This window comes from Cebus imitator, unplaced genomic scaffold, assembly GCF_001604975.1.
Source record: "Cebus imitator isolate Cc_AM_T3 unplaced genomic scaffold, Cebus_imitator-1.0 Scaffold72, whole genome shotgun sequence".
NCBI lineage: Eukaryota > Metazoa > Chordata > Mammalia > Primates > Cebidae > Cebus > Cebus imitator.
The window spans coordinates 6,738,089-6,753,628 of record NW_016107387.1 but is presented as its reverse complement, the minus strand read 5'-3'; the positions used below and the strand labels follow the sequence as shown (position 1 = coordinate 6,753,628).

At 48.4% G+C, this 15,540-nt stretch overlaps 2 protein-coding genes across 3 annotated transcripts in view; one reads left to right on the top strand and one right to left on the bottom strand.

Moving 5' to 3' along the window:
- POLR2A (RNA polymerase II subunit A) overlaps positions 1–13,030 on the top strand; it is a 30,251-nt gene extending 17,221 nt beyond the window's left edge. For both annotated transcript variants that reach the window (XM_017531615.2, XM_017531616.2), the window contains 14 exons: positions 286–469; positions 890–1,061; positions 1,154–1,259; positions 1,355–1,560; positions 6,775–6,999; positions 7,460–7,706; positions 8,047–8,147; positions 9,623–9,727; positions 9,817–9,999; positions 10,238–10,441; positions 10,585–10,771; positions 10,904–11,017; positions 11,199–11,348; positions 11,446–13,030. In XM_017531615.2, coding sequence (XP_017387104.1) covers positions 286–469; positions 890–1,061; positions 1,154–1,259; positions 1,355–1,560; positions 6,775–6,999; positions 7,460–7,706; positions 8,047–8,147; positions 9,623–9,727; positions 9,817–9,999; positions 10,238–10,441; positions 10,585–10,771; positions 10,904–11,017; positions 11,199–11,348; positions 11,446–12,602 — 3,341 coding nt within the window. In that variant the 3' untranslated portion in view covers positions 12,603–13,030. The remainder of the gene's footprint in view (positions 1–285; positions 470–889; positions 1,062–1,153; positions 1,260–1,354; positions 1,561–6,774; positions 7,000–7,459; positions 7,707–8,046; positions 8,148–9,622; positions 9,728–9,816; positions 10,000–10,237; positions 10,442–10,584; positions 10,772–10,903; positions 11,018–11,198; positions 11,349–11,445) is intronic.
- Positions 13,015–15,540, bottom strand: part of LOC108306440 (protein angel homolog 2-like) — a 4,779-nt gene continuing 2,253 nt past the window's right edge. The window contains 1 exon segment of the mRNA XM_017531370.2: positions 13,015–13,101. Within this exon segment, the coding sequence (XP_017386859.1) occupies positions 13,015–13,101 (87 nt within the window).

Sequence of the window (15,540 nt, the reverse complement as noted above, 5' to 3'; positions counted from 1 at the left end):
TGTGGAAAGATCAGAGACTCAGAGTAGGCACCGACACTCTCATTTGGATTGCTGTGCAGCATTCCACAACCCAGGGATAGAGCCTCTGGGGCTCTGCTGGCCTGTCCCCTGGGTGTGGTTGCTGCAGGGCTTTTTGTCCGGCTAGTGGTAGACATAGTTTTTATTCAAAGGCATTAAAGACAAAGGGGCTACTAGTTAACTCTTCTGAGAGTCAGGTAGCCTGGGTCTTTGGGCTTTATCATTCTCTTTTTGCCTTGGGTCCTACAACTGATTACTTCCCTCCAGGATACATCCAGCGGCGGCTGATCAAGTCCATGGAGTCAGTGATGGTGAAGTACGACGCGACTGTGCGGAACTCCATCAACCAGGTGGTGCAGCTGCGCTATGGCGAGGATGGCCTGGCGGGCGAGAGCGTTGAGTTCCAGAACCTGGCTACGCTGAAGCCTTCCAACAAGGCTTTTGAGAAGAAGTAAGGAGGCGCAGGCGGGTGGTTCTTGCTCCTGGGGCTCAGGGCCTTAGTAGTAGGGTTCCCATTCCCACTCCAAAGAGACAGCCTGGTGTATGTCTAGCACTAGAGCTTGCCTTTTAGTCCTTTCCCGTACCTATCCGAAACAGCTGTGTGACATGGGGGAGGGGGTGGATAAAGGTAGATTTAAGATTGGTCCCCACTTTGTCCCTGCTGAGGTTATAAAGCAGCTGCAGAAGGGCAGGCATGTATGTACTCAGGTCCCAGTGGCAGTCCTTGAGCCTGGATCTTTCTCTGTCCAGGATTCTTGCCTCTGAACCGCTGTACCTGGTCGGCTGTGCACCTTTGGGAGACTCACAGTGCTTTTTGTGGAGACGAAGGTCCCACAGCCCACCTGCCCACTGACTACCCCTTGCATTTCAGGTTCCGCTTTGATTATACCAATGAGAGGGCCCTGCGGCGCACGCTGCAGGAGGACCTGGTGAAGGACGTGCTGAGCAATGCGCATATACAGAATGAGTTGGAGCGGGAATTTGAGCGGATGCGGGAGGATCGGGAGGTGCTCAGGGTCATCTTCCCAACTGGAGACAGCAAGGTGTGTGTGGGTGGGAAGTGCTACACTACAGATGTGCCGCCTTGGATGGCTGTCGCCAGACTCAAGCCTTCCTCCATTCCCTCCTTCCTCAGGTCGTCCTCCCCTGTAACCTGCTGCGCATGATTTGGAATGCTCAGAAAATCTTCCACATCAACCCGCGCCTTCCCTCTGACCTGCACCCCATCAAAGTGGTAGAGGGTGAGTACCTGCTGAGGGGTCTCCAAGCCAGGCTAGGGGAAAGGAGACTGCTGGGCCCTCGTCTAACAATCTCTTCACCTTTAATTGGTCCCCAGGAGTCAAGGAATTGAGCAAGAAGCTGGTGATCGTGAATGGGGATGACCCACTAAGCCGACAGGCCCAGGAAAATGCCACGCTGCTCTTCAACATTCACCTGCGATCCACATTGTGTTCCCGCCGCATGGCGGAGGAGTTTCGGCTCAGTGGAGAGGCCTTTGACTGGCTGCTTGGGGAGATTGAGTCCAAGTTCAACCAAGCCATTGTGAGTGTTGTGCTCCTCATGGCAATCTTGTTTTTCTCCTTTTACCTGTTGACTTCTTTGGTTTCCAAGAACAGCCCACTTCTGCCCACAATCACCTAACAACAGCTCTCATTCAGGGAGAGACTGCTGTGTACCTTACCAAGTTCTGTGTTTGGCCAATATTGGCTTTAGAATACTGCTAAGAGGGGAGAGCTTGTTAGTCCCAGGTTGCAGACACAAAAAGGCTTAGAGAGAGTGGCTGGATTGTATGATGGTCCTGTGGGAAATAAGTGGCATGACTGGGATGTGATGTAGGAGAAATGTTCTTTTTTTTTTTTCCCCCTACAGTCCCTGCTGTGTGCACAGTCTAATTTAGATAAAGACAGGGAATTGGAGGGAGTAAATAGAAAAAAAGATTTACAGATATTGGAATATGCTTTCACTGGTTTTAAGGATTTTATAGGATAATAACAGAGTAAAGCAGTGTCATTATAATGTCATACCTCTGAATCTGTTTTAAGTCAATTTTTATAAATTAAATAATTAAAAATGTATTAGGAAACACTGTAGAGCACGGCTGAAAGAAATTAAGAAGACCTAGATGAAAGATACCTCATATTTATGGATTGGAAGACTTAATACTGTTAAATAGCACTACTTCCCAAAGTGATCTACAGATTCAATATAATCCCTATCAAAATCCCAACTGGCTTTTTGGCAGAAATTTACAAGCTGATGCTAAAATTCATATGGAAATGCAAGGGACATAGAATAGCCAAAACAATATTTAAAAATAACAAAACTTGTATAACTCTCATTCCTTGATCTTAAAACTTACTACAGAGCTACAGTAAGCAAGACAGTGTGCTCTGTCATAAAGGTACATATGAAGATTGATAGAATAGAATTGAGTTCAGAAATAAACCCTGACATTTATGGTCACTTGATTTTTCACAAGAGTGCCAGTTTAATTAAATGGGGGAAAAATAGTCTTAATGGTGCTGGGGCAGCTGGATATCCACATGCAAAAGAAGTTGGATTCCTACCTCACACCATGTACAAAGACTCTCTCAAAATCCCTAAATTCACGAGCTAACACTATAAAACTCTTACAAGGAAACTTGGATAACTCTTTCTGACTGTGGATTAGGCAGTGAATTCTTAGTACAACAAAAGCATAAGCATCCCAAGGGAAAAACAGAGATGAATTGGACTTTATCAAAATTTAAGACTTCATGCTTCATAGAAAGCGTGATCAAGAAAGTACCTACGCAGAGAACAGAAGATATTTGGGCTTTTTTTCCACATGTCATGAGGGCTGGATGGTGATAGGGGCGGAGGGGGGGTTCTCCTTGTGACAATGTACCAGAGCAGAGTACAACGTGAAGGGGGAGTCATGGCAGGACAGCATAAAAAAGTTTCCTCCACTCTTTGACTAAGTACTAGTTGAAAGGAGTGCTGCTATAACCAAAAGAGGCATTATGCTTCCAGAAAAATCTTTTTTTTTTTTTTTTTTTTTTTTTTTTTTTGAGACAGAGTTTCCCTCTTGTTACCCAGGCTGGAGTGCAATGGCATGATCTTGGCTCACTGCAACCTCCGCCTCCCGGGTTCAGGCAATTCTCCTGCCTCAGCCTCCTGAGTAGCTGGGATTACAGGCACGCACCACCATGCCCAGCTAATTTTTTGTAGTTTTTTAGTAGAGACGGGGTTTCACCATGTTGACCAGGATGGTCTCGATCTCTTGACCTCGTGATCCACCCGCCTTGGCCTCCCACAGTGCTGGGATTACAGGCTTGAGCCACCGCGCCCGGCCTCAGAAAAATCTTAAGGAAAACTATTGTAAGCAAGAGTAGTTGCTGTTGGATCAGGTTCTAAAGATAAGAGTGGAGAGATTCAACCAGTTGCCTGAAAGTTGGAGATAAAGTTGTCCTCTCAGAATATGGAGGCATCAGAGTAATTCTAGATGACAAGGATTATTTCCTGTTTAGAGATGGTGACATTCTTGGAAAGTATGTAGACTGTCACTATTGAAATGGCATCAGCGTGAAGCTGCCCATTCCACTGAATTTCTGAAATCTTTCATCATGTAAATAATTTCCATGGCCAGGTGCGGTGGCTCACGCCTGTAATCCCAGCACTTTGGGAGGCCAAGGCAGGCACACTTGCAGTCAGGAGTTTGAGACCAGCCTGGCAAACATGGTAAAATCCTGTCTTAAAAACAAAAAAATTTATATACACACACATATAAAAAAATAATAAAAGCAATTTCCATATCTCTCTTTTATAATAAACTAATAACTAATGACAAAAAAGGAAAATATTTGGAAATCATCTATTTCATAAGGGCCATACATGAAAAATATGTAAAGGACTATATAACAAGTCAACAATAAAAAGTTTCAAAGGATTTCAATACATGTGTCCTGGCCAGGCACGGTGGCTCATGCCTGTAATCCCAGCACTTTGGGAGGCAAGGCAGGCAGATCACCTGAGGTCAGGAGTTTGAGACCAGCCTGGCCAACATGGTGAAACCTGTCTTAAAAAAATATATACATATTTCCATATTTCTCTTTTATGATAAACTAATAACTAATGACAGAAGAAAATATTTGGAAATCATCTATCTCATAAGGGCCATACGTAAAAAATATAAAGGACTTATATAATAAATCAAAAATAAAAGGTCTCAAAGGATTTCAATACATGTGTCCTGGCTGGGCATGGTGGCTCACGCCTATAATCCCAGCACTTTGGGAAGCCAAGGCGGGCAGATCACCTGAGGTCAGGAGTTCAAGACTGGCCTGACCAACATGGAGAAACCCCATCTCTACTAAAAATACAAAATTAGCTGGGCGTGGTGGCACATGTCTGTAATCTGTAATCCCAGCTACTCTGGAGGCTGAGGCAGGAGAATCATTTGAACCTGGAGGCGGAGGTCTCAGTGAGCCCAGTTTCCCCAAAGAAGAGTGCTAGTCATGTAAATGATCAGTAAATGCATGAAAAGATTCAACATCTGCCGGGCGCGGTGGCTCAAGCCTGTAATCCCAGCACTTTGGGAGGCTGAGGCGGGTGGATCACGAGGTCAAGAAATCGAGACCATCCTGGTCAACATGGTGAAATCCCGTCTCTACTAAAAATACAAAAAATTAGCTGGGCATGGTGGCGCATGCCTGTAATCCCAGCTACTCAGGAGGCTGAGGCAGGAGAATTGCCTGAACCCAGGAGACGGAGGTTGCGGTGAGCCGAGATCGCGCCATTGCACTCCAGCCTGGGTAACGAGCGAAACTCCGTCTCAAAAAAAAAAAAAAATTAAAATAAATAAATAAAATAAATAAATAAATAAATAAATAAATAAAAAGATTCAACATCATTACCCATCAGGGAAATGCGAATGAAACCAGAGTTTCATGTGCCACTTCACATCCACTAGGATGACTGTAATCCAAAACACAGATAATAACAAGTGTTGACAAGGATGTGGAAAAATTAGAACCCTCATACATTGCTGGTAGGAAAGGTACAACTGCCTTAAGAAGTTAAACATAGAGTTACCATATGGCCCAGTAGTTTCATTCCTACATCTATCTATATATATATATACTCGAGAACAGAAACCATATGGCCACACAAACATTTATATACAAATTCTCATAGCAGTGTTACAATAAGCAGTGAAAACAAGTGTCCATCCATTGATGAATGGATAAGCAAAATGTATTCTATCCATTTGAGGGAACACCATTCAGCAATAAAAAGTAATGAACTGCTGGGCGAGGTGGCTTACACCTGTAATCCCACCACTTTAGGAGGCGGCTGAGGTGAGCAGATCACTTGAGGCCAGGAGTTCAATACCAGCCTGCCCAACATGGTAAAACCCCATCTCTACTAAAAATAGAAAAATAAAAAAATAGATGAACACTTCTAATCCCAGCTACTTGGGAGGCTGTCAGGAGGATCACTTGAACCTGGGAGGCAGAGGTTGCAGTGAGCCAAGATTGTACCACTACACTCCAGCCTGGATGACAGAGGGAGACCATCTCAAATAATGAACAGCCATGCACAGTGGCTCATGTCTGTAATCCTAGCTTTTTGGGTGACTGAGGTGGGAGGATTCCTTGAGCCCAGGAGTTCAAGACCAGCCCTGAGCAACATGGCAAAATCCCATCTCTACAGAAAAAAAAAAAACAAAACAAAACCCAGGCGTGCTGGAGTACACCTGTAATCCCAGCTACTTGGGAGGCTGAAGTGGGAGAATCACCTAAGGCTAGGAGGTTGAGGCTGCAGTAGTGAACTGAGATCATGCACTGTACTCTACCGTGGGCGACAGAGTGAGACTCTGTCTCAGCAAAAAAAAAAGCTGTCAAGCCACAAAAAAGACAGTGATAAGCCAGATGCGGTAGCTTATAACTATAATCTCAACACTTTGGAAGATAGAGGCAGGCGGCTCACCAGAACCCAGGAGCTGGAGACCAGCCTGGGCAATATAACAAAATCCTGCCTTTACCAGTGATGAATCTTAAACACGTATTTACTTAGTGGAAGAAATTAGTCTGAAAAAGTTAGATACTGTGGGATTCCAGGTAAGTTTAATTTCTTAAATGGTTATCTCATAACACATGGGGAGCTGCTTCTTTAGCTAATTTATAAAATGAATATTTACCCTGTAACTTCAACATAAGTTTAGAAATTTGGATCTTGGCTGGGTGTGGTGGCTCACGCCTGTAATCCCAGCACTTTGGGAGGCCAAGGCAGGTGCAGAGTCTGATTTAGGGCCATAGTTCGAGACCAACCTGACCAACATGGAGAAACCCCATCTCTACTAAAAATACAAAATTAGCCAGGCATGGTGGTGCATACCTTTAATCCCAGCTACTTGGGAAGCTGAGGCGGGAGGTGGAGGTTGCAGTGAGCTGAGATCACGCTATTGCACTCCAGCCTGGGTGACAAGGTGAGACTCCACCTCAAAAAAAAAAAGAAATTTGGATTTCAGATGGTATAGTAGCTTTTTCTGGATGTGCTATATACCAGGTGCCAAATGGTATCCTATAAATGGAAGCTCTGTGAGGAAGGGGATGATCAAATAAGAAGGGTTGGTTGGTTTGTTTTTAGCAGTTGTCTGCCTTTTCCAAACTCAACTGCCCCTGTCCTTTGAGAATACAGTCCCAGCCCTGACCACATCCCACTCATTAACCGCAGGAGAGTTGTTGGCTTTGTCTGATGCTAGCTTTTCCTTAGGCCCATCCTGGTGAAATGGTGGGAGCTCTGGCTGCACAGTCCCTTGGAGAACCTGCTACCCAGATGACCTTGAACACTTTCCACTATGCTGGTGTGTCTGCCAAGAATGTGACGCTGGGTGTGCCCCGACTTAAGGAGCTCATCAACATTTCCAAGAAGCCAAAGACCCCTTCGCTTACTGTCTTCCTGTTGGGCCAGTCCGCTCGAGATGCTGAGAGAGCCAAGGTAGGGATTGGAGGTACTGGGCTTCTTGGCAGGAAGAAAGGAAGGAGAACTTGGCCAGGCACGGTGGTTCACGCCTGTAATCCCAGCACTTTGGGAGGCCGAGGTAGGTGGATCGCCTGAGGTCAGGAGTTCAAGACTTTCTGGCCAACATGGCGAAACCCTGTCTATACTAAAAGTACAAAAATTAATTAGCCAGGCATGATAATGTGTGCCTGTAATCCCAGCTACTACGGGGTTTGAGGCAGGAGGATCGCTTGAACCTGGGAGGTGGAGGTTGCAGTGAGCTGAGATCGTACCACTGTACCCCAGCCTGGTCAACAGAGTGAGACTCCATCTCAAAAAAAAAAAAGAGAACTCTTCCCCATGAATAAAGCGTTTTGGATTCCCTTGATAAGGAGGGATAGAAGAGGCCTTTAGGGCTATTCAGTTCCCTGTGTCATGAATTCCTGTCTCTTCCCAGGATATTCTGTGCCGCCTGGAGCATACAACGTTGAGGAAAGTGACTGCCAACACAGCCATCTACTATGACCCCAACCCCCAGAGCACAGTGGTGGCAGAGGATCAGGAATGGGTGAATGTCTACTACGAGATGCCTGACTTTGATGTGGCCCGAATTTCCCCCTGGCTGTTGCGGGTGGAGCTGGATCGCAAGCACATGACTGACCGGAAGCTGACCATGGAGCAGATTGCTGAGAAGATCAATGCCGGTAAGCCTCGGAGGAGGCTGGCTCAGGAACCCTGCTATCTGGGCTGCCACCTGTTGCATTCACCACACCTGAGCCCCTAAAGAGCCACCCACCCTCACTACCGTCCACGTCCCAGTTCCACCCCTCCAAAGCGTGCTCTGATTCTCCAGGTCCTCTCTCTACTCCCTTTCTCCTCTCAGTGTTCCCCCTTTCTCTTTCCAAGGGTTTCTGTGAAAAGGAAGGTTCTGTGAGGAGGAGGGGGAGGTAAAAGTGATCCTTGCTCAGAGAGAGCTGCGAATGGATGGTGGTTAGGGCCGATCCTGTTAGCTGCAGCCTTTCTCATGGCTCCTCGCCCCACCAGGTTTTGGCGACGACTTGAATTGCATCTTTAATGATGACAATGCAGAGAAGCTGGTGCTTCGTATTCGCATCATGAACAGCGATGAGAACAAGATGCAAGAGGTAACAGGCCCAAGAAGAAGTCAATGTGTCACATGTGTAAAACTCTTAAATCATGTTAGGGACCAAAGAAATGAAGATGCACTCAACATTGAGGGGCCAGTTGTACCCACCTAACTTAGGGTTGGGGAATGATGATTAGCAACGATCTTCAAAATCCACAGCAGTGGCCAAGTAGATAAAACAGATAGTGTTAAAATAGGAGTGCCTCCCTCTTGCCCTGTCACTTGGCTCTGTTCCCCCGAGGCTCCTGCCACTTGCTTTCCTTCGGCAATACAAACCCCATTCCTGAGGCAGGGGTCAAACTTGGGGGTAGGTTGGGCAGTAGGATGCTGTGTCCTAGGGGAAGTTGTGTGACATGTACAAGACCCCTGAAAAGGCTGGACCAGTGACCACTCCTGGGCATGGCTCCTAAGATACTTGCTTATAGCACATGTTGGTGCCTGGTGCTTCAGTAATAAAAACTGAAAAATTCAGGCTGGGCACGTGGCTCCCACCTGTAATCCCAGCACTTCGGGAGGCCAAGGCAGGCAAATCACTTGAGGTCGGGAGTTCGAGACCAGCCTGACCAACATGGAGAAACTCCATCTCTACTAAAAATACAGAATTAGCTGGGGATGGTCGTGGATTCCTGTAATCCTAGATACTCTGGAGGCCAAGGCAGGAGAATCTCTTGAACTTGGGAGGTGGGAGTTGTGGTAAGCCAAGATTGTACCTTTGCACACCAGCCTGGGCAACAAGAGTGAAACTCCGTCTCAAAACGAACAAACAAAAACTGAAGAACTCACTGACTACTGAACTGCTGTCAGAGAATAGTTATAAAAGCATTGATAGGTCTTGATGGAATACAGTATATGACTTTTTTTTTTTTTTTTTTTTTTTTTTTTTAAATACAGGGTTTCACCATGTTGGCCAGGCTGGTCTTGAACTCCTGACCTCAGGTGATCCGCCTGCCTCGGCCTCCCAAAGTGCTGAGATCACAGGCATGAGCCACCACACCCGGCCCAGTATATGACTGTTAAGTGATGACTGTCATGACAGCAGCAGCCTAGGTGAACACGTGGTGAGGTGCTGGAGCAAGGCATGCTATGTGCTTGGGCACAGCCACTGGGGACACGACATGTACATGGAACCAGCTGCTTGCTAGGCAATACTGCACCAGAGTGGATGTGTTAGGGTGGTGGGATTTGGGTGCCTTTCCTTAGGCTTCTTTTAATGTTGTAAAATCGGCAAGTCTCACTGGAGAACTGCTGGAACTGAGCTGAGATCGTGCCGTTACACTCCAGCCTGGGCTGACAGCAGCGAGACTCTTGTCTCAAAAAAAAAAAAGTCTCACTGGAACTGTGAGGGGCAGAGCCTGGTGGCTGACTCTTAGGCCCACAGGGAGGCTGTAGTTTGAGAGCTGGGGAGGAGACCAGAGGAGGTTACAGTTTTAGGTGAGGACCGGTGAGGAGACCAGGACCTCACTCTTGCTGCAGGAGGAAGAGGTGGTAGACAAGATGGATGATGACGTCTTCCTGCGTTGCATCGAGTCCAACATGCTGACAGATATGACCCTGCAGGGCATTGAGCAGATCAGCAAGGTCAGCAGCTCCCTCCGTCCCCGCCTTCCCTCCGCCCACTTCCCCACCTCACCGCCCTACACACTTTGAGCACGCTGTCTTCTCCATAGGTATACATGCACTTGCCACAGACAGACAACAAGAAGAAGATCATCATCACGGAGGACGGGGAGTTCAAGGCCCTGCAGGAGTGGATCCTGGAGACGGACGGCGTGAGCTTGATGCGGGTGCTGAGTGAGAAGGATGTGGACCCTGTGCGCACCACGTCCAATGACATCGTGGAGATCTTCACGGTGAGCTCCAAATGTGCTTCCCAGAGGCCTTCTGTGCATCTCTGGCTCTTAGGCTCCTCATTCTGTGCTCCCCACTCACAGGATTTCCTCAGGCTCAGAATTTTTCTGCCTGAATCCATTCTGAGTGGGATATCCTGGCTTCTGACACCCTCCCTAGATCTGGGTGACGGCAGGAGCAGGGATGAGAGCAGAGTTGCTGGGCTCTGACTTTCCTTTTCTCATCCCTCCCCTGTGCCAGGTGCTGGGCATTGAAGCCGTGCGGAAGGCCCTGGAGCGGGAGCTGTACCATGTCATCTCCTTCGATGGCTCTTATGTCAATTACCGACACTTGGCTTTGTTGTGTGATACCATGACCTGTCGCGGTCACTTGATGGCCATCACCCGACACGGAGTCAACCGCCAGGACACAGGACCACTCATGAAGTGTTCCTTTGAGGAAACGGTAACAGTGTAACTTCTGAATAGGGCAGAAGGAGGGAACAGTGTGGGAAGAAAGGTGCCCACCTTGGACGGCTGGTCTGTGGCAGTGGGACAGCCAGGTGCTGTGTGTGGAGAGGTCTGATGGGGCCTGTCCGCTATGTTTAGGTGGACGTGCTTATGGAAGCAGCCGCACACGGCGAGAGCGACCCCATGAAGGGGGTTTCTGAGAATATCATGCTGGGCCAGCTGGCTCCGGCCGGCACTGGCTGCTTTGACCTCTTGCTTGATGCAGAGAAGTGCAAGTATGGCATGGAGATCCCCACCAATATCCCCGGCCTGGGGGCTGCTGGACGTGAGTATGAAGGGCCCCAGCTGCCCAGGACCTGGCTGGGTCAGCAAGGTGGTGGGGCAGGCCGTGGGTGGGAAGGTGTCACCAGTCCCTGCTGTTCTTGCTCCTCATGAGTTCCTGTGTGCCTCTTTGCAGCCACCGGCATGTTCTTTGGGTCAGCACCCAGTCCCATGGGTGGAATCTCTCCTGCCATGACGCCTTGGAACCAGGGTGCAACCCCTGCCTACGGCGCCTGGTCCCCCAGTGTTGGTGAGTAACCTGGTCCAGGAAGAGGGCTCTCCAGGTGGTTCAGAGGTGGGTGAGCTGAGATCGTGAACAGTAGCCGTTGTTGGAACTCAAGGCCAAAGAGGGCGAGTGGAAGGTGCAGCAGGGAGAGTTGGGGTCATCTGTGTTCTAGTTCTGTCCTTAACCTGTTTCTCTTACTCTGTAGGGAGTGGCATGACTCCAGGGGCAGCTGGCTTCTCTCCCAGTGCTGCATCTGATGCCAGCGGCTTCAGCCCGGGTTACTCCCCTGCCTGGTCTCCCACACCAGGCTCCCCAGGCTCCCCAGGTCCCTCAAGCCCCTACATCCCTTCACCAGGTGAGTTCTCGCCGTCTGTCAGGCCAGGTTTGTTTCCTCCTCAGTTCTGGGTGAGTCTTCCCATCGCTCATCTCCTTTGTTGGCTTCTTCCCCACAGGTGGTGCCATGTCTCCCAGCTACTCACCGACGTCACCTGCCTATGAGCCCCGCTCTCCTGGGGGCTACACACCCCAGAGTCCCTCTTACTCCCCCACTTCCCCCTCCTACTCCCCCACCTCTCCATCCTATTCTCCAACCAGTCCCAACTATAGCCCCACATCACCCAGCTACTCCCCAACATCACCTAGCTACTCACCAACCTCTCCCAGCTATTCGCCCACCTCTCCCAGCTACTCACCCACCTCTCCCAGCTATTCACCCACCTCTCCCAGCTACTCACCCACCTCCCCTAGCTACTCGCCCACCTCTCCCAGCTACTCACCCACCTCTCCCAGCTACTCGCCGACATCTCCCAGCTACTCACCAACTTCCCCCAGCTATTCTCCCACTTCCCCCAGCTACTCACCAACCTCTCCAAGCTATTCACCTACCTCTCCCAGCTACTCACCCACTTCTCCAAGTTACTCACCCACCAGCCCGAACTATTCTCCAACCAGTCCCAATTATACCCCAACATCACCCAGCTACAGCCCAACATCACCCAGCTATTCACCTACCAGTCCCAACTACACACCTACCAGCCCTAACTACAGCCCAACCTCTCCAAGCTACTCTCCAACGTCACCCAGCTACTCCCCAACCTCACCAAGTTATTCCCCTTCCAGCCCACGATACACACCACAGTCTCCAACCTATACCCCAAGCTCGCCCAGCTACAGCCCCAGCTCGCCCAGCTACAGCCCAACCTCACCCAAGTACACCCCAACCAGTCCTTCCTACAGTCCCAGCTCCCCAGAATATACCCCAACTTCTCCCAAGTACTCACCTACCAGTCCCAAATACTCACCCACCTCTCCCAAGTACTCACCTACCAGCCCCACCTATTCACCCACTACCCCGAAATACTCCCCAACTTCCCCTACTTACTCCCCAACCTCTCCAGTCTACACCCCGACTTCCCCCAAGTACTCACCTACTAGCCCCACTTACTCGCCCACTTCCCCCAAGTATTCACCGACCAGCCCCACCTACTCGCCCACCTCCCCGAAAGGCTCTACCTACTCTCCTACTTCCCCTGGCTACTCACCCACCAGTCCCACCTACAGCCTCACCAGCCCGGCCATCAGTCCGGATGACAGTGACGAGGAGAACTGAGGGTGCCTGGAGCGCAGCAGCGGGCTAGGGCCCAGGGCAGTCTGCCCAGGCTGTGCAGTTCTTGCTTCCCTTTTGGGGTGTCGTCCCCAGTCCAGCCCCTTGTACATAACACCTTGTGGCAGACCTCCCAGTGAACTGGATCCCGTGTCTGATGCGGCCTCTTGTCTTGTTCTCCACTCGTGCTGTCAGAACCCCCTGGCCCGGTGGTGGTCTCGTTCCCACCCCACCCACCCCCTGCCTGTCCTCAAATTGAAGATCCTTGCCTGTGGCTTGATAGGGGGGCGGTAAAGGGTATTTTAACTTAGGGGTAGTTCCTGCTCTTCTGAGTGGTTACAGCTGATCCTCGGGAAGAACAAAGCTAAAGCTGCCTTTTGTCTGTTATTTTATTTTTTTGAAGTTTAAATAAAGTTTACTAATTTTGACCAAAACTATGTACGTTGAGTGCTTCTTTGGGGTTCAGGGTACCTGCAGGCCCCTGCTTCCTGCCTGGGCTACTGATCTGTTAAGGGGAGGGGACCAGGAAAGTGGGAGGTGACCTTACAGTCACAACCCACACACAACCCCTGCTCTGTGCCGGGCACTGCTCTACTGAGTTTGTTGTCACAACAGATGCAGCTCTTGTCTTGCATTAAGATAATATTGACCATAACAGCCTTTTAACTTGTTTTATTGATTGTCATAAATAATTTGGAAAACGATAGAAAGATATAATGCAGGCCGGGTGAGGTGCCTCATGCCTATAATCCCTGTGCTTTGGGAGAGGGGGGCGGATCACAAGGTCAGGAGTTTGAGACCAGCCTGACGAACACAGTGTAATCCTGTGTCTACTAAAAATAACAAAAATTAGCTGGGTGTGGTGTCACGTGCCTGAAATCCCAGCTACTCGGGAGGCTGAGGCAGGAGAATCGCTTGAACCCAGGAGGCAGAAGTTGCAGTGAGTCGAGATCATCCCATTGGATTCCAGCCTGGGCAACAGAGCAAGACTCCATCTCAAAAAAGAAAATGTAACCCAGAGGCAGAGAAATGATCACTCTTAATCCCACCACTAGGAGGCATACTTTCTTTTGGTATTTTTTTTCCTACACTTTGCTTGAGTCATTAACAAATGAACAAAAATGTATTTTCATCTTGGCCTCAAACCAAAAGTGAAGATACAGATGCTGTAATAAGAAGCTGAAGTAGGTCTTGAGGGTAATATGCTGGTTTTAGTTGGCCATTTCCCCCCTTTCGTTAGCACCTTATTGTAGGTATCAATGTTCTGTATCCTCTGCAAGTTATTTCTAGTTTATGTATTTTATTTAGCTTTATTTTTTTGAGATGGAGTCTCCCTCTGTCGCCCAGGCTGGAGAACAGTGGTGCAATCTCAGCTCACTGCAACCTCCGTCTCCTGGGTTCAAGCGATTCTTCCTGCCTCAGCCTCCCAAGTAGCTGGGATTACAGGCACCTGCCACCACACCCAGCTACATTTTGTATTTTTATTGGAGATGGGTTTTACTGTGTTGGCCAGGCTGGTCTTGAGCTCCTGCCTTCAGGTGATCCACCTGCCTCGGCCTTCCAAAGTGCTGGGATTACAGGCATGAGCCACTGCACCCAGCCAACTTAGGTATTTCATTATTTTTTAGTTTGAAATATTCAAAAGAATAAAAAATGATATAGACAACACCTATTATCACAAATTATAGATGACAGTTAACAGTCTGCCATATTTAATCCAGTTTTTTTTTGGGGGGGGGACAGAGTCTTGCTTTGTCACCAGGCTGGAGTGCAGTGGCACGATCTTGGCTCACTGCAACCTCCATCTCCTGGGTTCAAGCAATTCCCCTACCTCAGCCTCCTGAGTAGCTGAGACTAAAGGCATGTGCCACCACTCCCAGCTAATGTTTAGCAGAGGCGGGGTTTCACCATGTGGTCTCATCTCCTGACCTCGTGATTCACCCGCCTCGGCCTCCCAAAGTGCTGGGATTACAGGCGTGAGCCCCTGAGCCTGGCCATTTAATCCAGATTTTAAATTGTTTGAAAGAAGTGACTTTTGTTTTTATTAAAAGGATAGGTTGTTATTATTTTTAAAATAAGCACTATGGAAAGACAATATATCTCATACCTACAAACTAGTGTTGGGGCTGGGCGTGGTGGCTCATGCCTATAATCCCAGCACCTGGGAAGCCAATGTGGGTGGATTGCTTGAGCTCAGGAGATTGAGACCAACCTGGGCAACGTGGCAAAAACCCAACTCTAAAAAAAATACAAAAATTAAGCGTAGTGGCATGCACCTGTGGTCCCAGCTACTTGGGAGGCTGAGGTGAGAGGAAAACGTGAGCCCAGGAGGCAGAGGTTGCAGTAAGCCCTGATTGTGCCATTGCACTACAGCCTTGGTGAGTGAGACCCTGTAAAACAAAAACAAAAACAAACAAACAAAAAAAACTATGCCTGGTGCAGTGGCTTATGCCTGTAATCCCAGCACTTTGGGAGGCCAATCACAAGGTCAAGAGTTCAAGACCAGCCTGGCCAAGATGGTGAAACCCTGTCTGTACTAAAACTACAAAAATTAGCTAGTCGAGGTGGCAGGTGCCTGTAATCCCAGCTACTCAGGAGGCTGAGGCAGGAGAATCGCATGAACTCAGGTGGCAGAGGTTGCAGTGGGCCGAGATCGCACCACTGCACTCCAACCTCGGTGACAGAGTGAGACGCCATCTCAAAAAAGAAAGAAACTAGTGTTGGCAGTTGGTGAACATAATTCCAGAAATTAAAAAAAAATTTTACGTCTTTTTCTTTAAATTGTATAATTCTTTTTTTTGTTATTATATAACAAACCTGCACACGCATGTACCAGAAATTTTTATTGGCACATATTTGAGGGGATAGATAGAAAATAACAAAAAACTAATTCTTTTTTTTTGTTTGTTTTTTGTGTTTTTTTTGTTTGTTTTTTTTTTTTTTT